The sequence below is a fragment of the Morus notabilis genome, unplaced genomic scaffold (genome assembly GCF_000414095.1).
Source record: "Morus notabilis unplaced genomic scaffold, ASM41409v2 Scaffold515, whole genome shotgun sequence".
In the NCBI taxonomy this organism is placed as follows: Eukaryota; Viridiplantae; Streptophyta; class Magnoliopsida; order Rosales; family Moraceae; genus Morus; species Morus notabilis.
This window is the reverse complement of record NW_010359934.1, coordinates 64,080-72,218: the sequence shown is the minus strand read 5'-3', so window position 1 is coordinate 72,218 and position 8,139 is coordinate 64,080. Positions and strand designations below refer to the sequence as shown.

The 8,139-nt window shown below is 34.3% G+C and overlaps 1 protein-coding gene across 1 annotated transcript; it reads right to left on the bottom strand.

Moving 5' to 3' along the window:
• Positions 1-304: 304 nt before the first annotated feature.
• Positions 305-4,222, bottom strand: LOC21389708 (disease resistance protein RPM1). The gene is made up of 3 exons (XM_010095420.2): positions 4,149-4,222; positions 1,164-4,043; positions 305-705 (listed from the first exon to the last, which is right to left on the bottom strand). The coding sequence occupies exon 2, from the start codon at positions 4,018-4,020 to the stop codon at positions 1,195-1,197; it is 2,826 nt and encodes a 941-aa protein (XP_010093722.1). The 5' UTR covers positions 4,021-4,043; positions 4,149-4,222; the 3' UTR covers positions 305-705; positions 1,164-1,194.
• Positions 4,223-8,139: the final 3,917 nt, after the last annotated feature.

Genomic DNA, 8,139 nt, shown 5'->3' with positions numbered 1-8,139 from the left:
ACTTCTTGACAAGATTCTTCTGTGCATTGATAGAACGTTGTAATCTGTCATTTTTTTTTACTTTAAAGTTTTTTTTTAAAACTATAGTGGTAGCTTAGTAATATGATAATTCCTCCCTGCTGAACTGCTAGATTTCGACTTCTAGAGCGTCTTGAATTCATCTCTGCTTCTGGCCTTTGTCCATCCTCAGTCGAAAACTACTACACAAATGCCATTGCTGCAATTTATTCTGCTGTTTTAGCAAATGTTACTTCTGATATTATCTCATTATTAAAAACGAAAAATTTGAATTATGGGCTATAGGTGAAGCAATTGTAGAGCGAATGCCTTGAACTCTACAACCTGTAGATATTATAATTACATTGCCCTCATCAAATGTAAAAAAACTCAACTAATTTGCTGAACAAGTCCACATTATTAGCATAGCTCATAGCAAACTGAAACATCTCCACGACTTCTGTCCAAACTAACGATACATCACACTGAAATTAATCACAAACAATTACATGACAACTTAATCAAGATGGTGTCTAAGCAATGCCATCAGGCTTATTGTAAGCATAATTCATCACGAGTTAAAGTAACATCGAGTTCGGCCTATCTGCACAAACACGACTCAAAAGCATGTGGACATGACTAAAGAGAAATAAATAAATCTTCTTCCTTGTGTAAGCTGTGTCCCTGGACACCTTTCGGAACGACTTCCTGAAAGAAAAACATGAGGGGGTGAGGGTGAAAATGTCTGGTAGGAAAAATATCTACAAGCTTAGATCAAGGGAAAAAAACAAATCCTATATTTGACTGAACACAATTTTTGTTTTTGTGAAAATACATAAATTTAAATCGCCTGTAACATACAGCACTTGATTCTTTTTACTTTTTGACAATCACTTAATTCTTGAATAATTTGTTAAAGGTTATAAAAAAAAAGGATAATCTGTTAAAATGAATTCAGAAAATACAACGGTAGCAACAGGACATTTTAGACACGAGTTAGTTGACACATTTACACTGACTACATGTCTTTCTATTGGATTTCAGAATCGTAAGAAATGAAGTACTATGAGGAAATGAAAATTTTTGTGTGAAATATAGTATTTTCTATGAACAATTCCAAGAAAAAAAATAGAACAAGAAAGTGGGTCAGAGGGGGGTAAATCTACCTTCTTACGCTGCCACTTCCTTTGTTTGATCTCAATTGCCTAACTCTTGCAGACGCTGCAACAACTCCGAGCTGCCCAGCTTGTAGCGTTCCCTCTTGTGCCAGAAGGTGACTGATGGTGTATTTTTGATTTTCCAATAATCAGGGCCTACATTCGGTTGCAGACTAACCACAAATTCCCTTGACATGTTTCTAAAGTCCAGAGATTTGAGGTTTGTTAGGTGCTCTATACCAGAAGGCATCTCCTTCATTAGCGGTGAAGGCCCGAATGCAAACTTCTCAAGAAGGGGCAGTGCTCCCTTGTCTATTTTCATCACCTTTAGTCCTTCCAAATCTCGTAATTTAAGTTGCTTGAGTTTTAGAAAACCGCCTTCCTCAAAATGCAGTTCCTCTCCGTCGTACGCCTTGTATAAGAGCAGGAATACTAAATTTGGCAAATGTTTGAGCCATTTTAACGGTTCATCCGCTAACCTTGAGAAACGTAAATTCAGTTCCTTTAGGTTTTCAAGCTTGGAAAGCCAATCCGGAAACTCTTGAAACCGACATTGCAAGCTTACATGCCATAGAAAAGGAGGACATATAATGCCCTTTAGATCTAAAATCTCCCCTTCGTCTTTTGAGTATGCATATAACTTTTCAAGGCCTTTCATTTTCTCAAGGGATGCTGCAAGAGCCTTCCCCATTTCTGCGGTCAACTTTCCAATGCCCAAAGTCTTCAATTTCTGCAGCTTCTCTAACTCTTTCACAAAATCAACTCCTCCAACACGCGGTTCGACTAAATGTAGTGTTAGTAACTTCTCCAAACATCCAATCCCTTCCCTGATCCCCACACCATAGAATGAATCGAAACTATATTCACTTTCCTTATTGTCCACATGACAAAAGGATAAAAGATACCGCAAATTTTGAAGTTTTTTGATCTCGTCTGGCAGCTCTTTTATCTGGGTCTGAGAAATATTCAACACCTCTAGATTCTGTAGCTTACCAATGGTCCTTGGAAGCGTTTTTATAGTTGTACCTCTCAAATTTAGGTACTTCAAGTGAAACAAACTCCCTACTTCACTTGGGAGATCGTCAAGTGGAGCATATTCGAAATCCAGCACCTTCAGAAGTTTAAATCTTTCGAACAAACTAACCACAAAAGACTTATTGAATCCATCGACGTTGAAGAGGAAGAGAGAACGCATCTTAAAACCTGCAACAGACTCTAAGACATCCTTTGTAGTACCATAAATTGATACACGGCGGCTCTTTCCTTCGAATCTCAACTTATTGTCTTCAAGAATTTGACAGAAAGAGAACTCATCAACTCTTGCTAAAATGAGATCACGTATCAAATCATGAACATGGCACTGTTTTTCGATTCCGTGCCGTATCTCAAATGAAACCAAGTTTCTACCAATGAGCTCGCTCAAGTATTCTTTAGCAACTTGTTCTGGTGTCTTGTTTCTCCTTAATTGAATAAAGCCCTCAGCGATCCAAAGTGTGTACAGTCTTCCCTCAAGAATAGAATAATCTTCAGGAAAAATGGCAAAATACAAGAGGCAAGTTTTAAGATGGTAAGGTAGATCATGGTAACTGAAAGAGAGAATTCTTGAAACATTGGCAAGTTGGGGATTTTTTTCGAACTCATCGTTGAGATTATCAAGCACGCTTCGCCATTCCAATTTGGTCTTCTCCTTTTTGGACAACAAACCAGCGACAGCCACAATAACAAGTGGCAAGCCCTGACATTTACTTACGAACCTACGGGACAAGTCCTCCAACTCTTGGGGACATTTCCCTTGAGACTCATAGCGAAAAGCATTCTTGCAAAATAGCTCCCAGGCAAGCTCTGAAGACCAAGGTTTTAGCTCATGTACAACATCAAATGGGGTCTCCTTAAAGGAGTCAACAACGGCACTATTACGAGCTGTGACAATTATTCTACTACCATTGTTGTTATTAGGCAAAGCATGTTTAATGACATCCCAAAATTCTGTTTTCCACACGTCATCGAAAACAACCACGTACCTTTTTGTCTCCAAAAACTGCCTCAAAAGACTAATTAATTCTTCAATGGTGAAGATTTCTTCCTCCGCGGGTTGTCCAACTTTTGGGCAAATCTTCTTTTTCATGATCCTTAAAATCTTGTCGATATCGTACGATTGAGACACAGTGACCCAAACATGGCAATCGAAGTGTCCTTTCACCTCTTCGTCGTTGAAAATTTTGTTAGCAAGAGTTGTTTTACCAATTCCACCTTCACCAACAAGTGAAATCACCGTGCGTGCCGACGGCTCCTCAACCAAACTTGTTATGAGCATCTTTGATGTCGACTCGATTCCCACAAGCTCATCATCCTCGATGAAGAGAGAACTCAATCGAGAGGTGAGGCCTGCTGCATCACTTGTGCTACTGGTTGTACTACCTCTGCTAGATCCTTGCTCGAAAGGTCTCAACCCGTAACTCTGACCTCTTTCCTTGATTTCACGCAATGACTCTTTAATATCTCGAATCTCAGAAGCTATGTCATGACGCGGTTTCAAGGCTTTGATGATCTGACCCATTTTGCGGAGTGAACGAACAAAGCCATGCCGCTGCTGCTGACCACGCTGTGAGAGGTGACGGAGGTATTCATCGACGACGTCTTCGATACAATCCGCCTTCTCCCTCAGCTGCTTCAGCCATATTTGTGCAGCCTCACTGATTTCTCCTTTCTCCGACTTGGCTTCGGCATCTTTGAGGAACGGCTGGAGGATCTCGAGTTCATCTTTGAGGCTCTTCACTTCTTTGTGGACTCCTTTCAGCAAGCCGACTTCATCGGCCAACAGCTCAACCAACTTCTCAATCACAGGGGTGAGGAAAGTCTCCGACATCTCTTCCTCAGCTTTGGATCAAGCTAGCAGAGCAATAATGGAAATAACTTAATTATTCTACCAATAATATTTATTAAATGATGAATAAATTATTCCTTTCTTCCCGTAACTTAATTATTCTTACGTACCGTGGTGTGCATCACCAGAGTCTATGCTTTATTCCTTTCCCACCCAACGACTTTGGATCGAGTTATCATTTTAGAAAACCCAACAACGACCAAAACTATCTACTTTTCTTCTTTCTCTTTTTCTTTTGTTTTTTGTTTTTTTTTTCTTGAGAGAGACACCATAATTTTCTTGTTGGTCTTAAAAAGAAGGAAATACTTAATTATTTGTTATTCTTCGGCTGCATGCAAACAAAAAAAAAAAAACAAAAAGAAAAATAATAAATAAATAATTGTAGAGATGGACTTCTGTTTTTAAACGGAAGTATAAATTTTTATTAGTTTTGCATATTTTCGGCGTTTCTTAAGTATTCGTTCGGTTGTACTAAATACTTGTTCGGATGAAATAGTAGAGATTGTGATCGAAAAAATATCCATTATCAATCGAGTTAGGAATAAACGTTATGATTTAACTTAAATAATGTTATGGTATTATAATTAATTAATTCTAACATCACGTTGAGTTATATTTTACAAGTGAACGCGACGGGGACTCGAGGTGCTAAGAAACATTTGAATAATGGGCTCATTTTTTTTTACGTTTTTCGAGAAAGAAAAAATGAAAATGTTTCCAAAACAGCGTTTGGCGCAATAAATATAAAAAACGGAAATGAAACCGATTTTTTGGTTTAGTGTAAAATGAGAGAGAAATGAAAAACGACTTTTAGTCGTTTTTCATTTTTTGTTTTCATTTTATACTCTCTCGAGTAGAGAGAGAAAGAATGACATTATTGGGTTTTTTTACACTAAAAATAATCTCTTGATAAAAATATCAAACGTATTTTCAAAAATGATTTCTGTCTGAGATTAAAAACGTTTTCATTTTCATTTTCATACAAAAAATAAAATCATTTTAGAACGAGTTTCAAACGCATCCGATATAAGGAACGCCTTGAACTCTACAACCTGCAGATATTATAATTATATTGCACTCATCAAATGTAAAAAAACTCAACTAATTTGCCGAACGAGTCCACATTATTAGCATAGCTCATAGCAAACTGAAACATCTCCATGACTTCTGTCCAAACTAACGATACATCACACTGAAATTAATCACAAACAATTACATGACAACTTAATCAAGATTGTCTCTAAGCAATGCCATCAGGCTTATTGTAAGCATAATTCATCACGAGTTAAAGTAACATCGAGTTCGGCCTATCTGCACAAACACGACTCAAAAGCATGTGGACATGACTAAAGAGAAATAAATAAATCTTCTTCCTTGTGTAAGCTGTGTCCCTGGACACCTTTCGGAACGACTTCCTGAAAGAAAAACATGAGGGGGTGAGGGTGCAAAATGTCTGGTAGGAAAAATATCTACAAGCTTAGCTCAAGGGGAAAAAACAAATCCTATATTTGACTGAACACAATTTTTGTTTTTGTGAAAACACATAAATTTAAATCGCCTGTAACATACAACACTTGATTCTTTTTACTTTTTGACAATCACTTTATTGTTGAATAATTTGTTAAACAAAAAGGGAAAAAAAGGAAAGAAAAAGAAATAAAGAAAAGTAAAGCATAATTTCAAAAGATATTTACAAAAGTAGACTAAAAAATGTGTCTACATATACTTCTGGGTGAAAAATATAAATATTAAAAATATTTAAATACTTTGAAAACATTTAAACTTGAATACCATAAACATTTAATAAACATAATTAATTAATTAAACTAAATTAGGCACACTAATAAATCCAATTATCTTAATTAATCCTGTTTAATTTCTCGAGGTGTTACAAGCACTTGCCTCTCCACGCCCACCATTGCGACCACGACCTCCACTAGATCCCCCACGGCCAGAATTTAGAAAATAGGCCAATATGAAAAATTTAAGAAAGTATATAGACTAATTTTTAGTTATAAAAATTAATAGCCCATAATGTGTCAAGTTATGGTTCATAACCAGATAAATTATGGATAAATTTGTCAAGTTATGGTTCATAGTTAGACTAGTTATGGACAATTATGGATAATAACTTGTCAAGTTATGGTTCATAACCAAACTAGTTATGGACAAAAATAGTAATTTGACCTATTTATTAACTTATGTAAACTATTGACCTATTAATTTTAATTCATTTCAAGTTTTTGCCTATTTTCCTCTTTCTCTCTTAATTAATTCATTGTGACTTTTGATTGAGTCATCATTTTAGAAAACCCAACAACCCCGAAGTCTTTGCACCAAAGTCTTTTTTTTTTTTTTTTGAGGGGCACCGCAATTTTCTTATTGGTCGTAAAAACAAGGAAATACTTTAATTGTTTGTTTATTTTTATTCTTCGGCAACATGCAAAACAAATAAATAAATAAATAATTGTAGAGATGGGCCTCTCTTTTTAAACAGAAGTATAAATTTTTAGGTAATCTCTCCAATCATGGATTGGAGCGGAACATATATATATATTTTAAATATATATATATATATTTAAAACATGTATATAGGTATTTAGATGAATTATATGTGTCTCTTTCATATTATACATATTTTAAAATGAAATATACATATTTTTAAAAAGAAATATATATATTCTTAAAGAAAATATATATGTGCCGCTCTAATCCAGTGCCGGATTAGAGACATTTCTTAAATTTTTATTAGTTTTACATATTTTCATTATATTTCAATTTAATTTCTTTTAAATTCAACATTACATGCACAGTAGAAACCCTATAATAAGTTTCACCTTTGAAAGCCATTTGTACTTATTTGTTCTACCCTATATCATGCACTAACAGTACAAAAGACCCTTATATGTACTTATAAAAAGTCATCTTTTGCAATTGAAAATTTCAATATTAAACCAAATTCTAATCCTAAAGGTTTATATATATATATATATATATATATATATATTAGAAAACCCAACAACCACCAAAACTATCTACTTTTCTTCCTTTTCTTTTTTTGTTTTTTTCTTGAGAAGGACACCATAATTTTCTTATTGGTCGTAAAAAGAAGGAAATACTTAATTATTTGTTTATTTGTATTCTTCGGCAGCATGCAAAACAAAACAAAAAATAAATAAATAATTGTAGAGATGGGCCTCTCTTTTTAAACGGAAGTATAAATTTTTATTAGTTTTGCATATTTTCATTATATTTCATTTTAATTTCTTTTAAATTCAACATTACATGCACTCTATCATAAGTTTCACCTTTGAAAGCCATTTGTACTTATTTGTTCCACCCTATATCATGCACTATCAGTACAAAAGACCCTTATATGTACGTATAAGAAGTCATTGTTTGCAATTGAAAGTTTCAATATTAAACCAAATTCTAACCCTAAAGGTTTTTTTTTTTTAATATATATATATTTATTGCTCTTTAATAGATTGAGTACGTTATTAAACATGGAGTTTTTGTAACACCCTAAAGAATTAAATGAGATTAATTAAGATAATTGAGATTTATTAGTGTGCCTGATCTGAATTAATTAATTAGTTATTAATTAATAAATATTTTTGACATGTGAATTTAAATAATTTCAAGGTATTTAAATATTCTTAGTATTTACATTTTTATCCAGAAGTGTGTATGGTCACATTTCTGGACTGTCATTTTAAATATTGGACACCTGTCCATTTTCCTTTTCCTTTTCTTTTTCTTTTTCCTTTTTCTTTCCTTTTTCTTTCCTTTTCCTTTCTTTCTTTCCTTTTCCTTTCTTTCTTTCCTTCCTGTGCATACTCTCTCTCTCTCTCACCCTCACTCTCTTGTTCTCTCACTCTCTCTCTCAGTTGTCTCTCTCTCCCGTTTTGCTTCAAAATCAACCGGATCTCGAACCAAAGAGGAATTTCAAAGAGTTTTCAACGTCAAGAGAAGGATTTAATGTAATATCTCTGAAAAACCTCTCTTGATTATCAAGTTTTTTCAGATTTAAAAACTTATTTTGGTTTGAAATAGATTTTGATGGATTTTAACTAAAAACATAGTAGAAATTGGGGATCT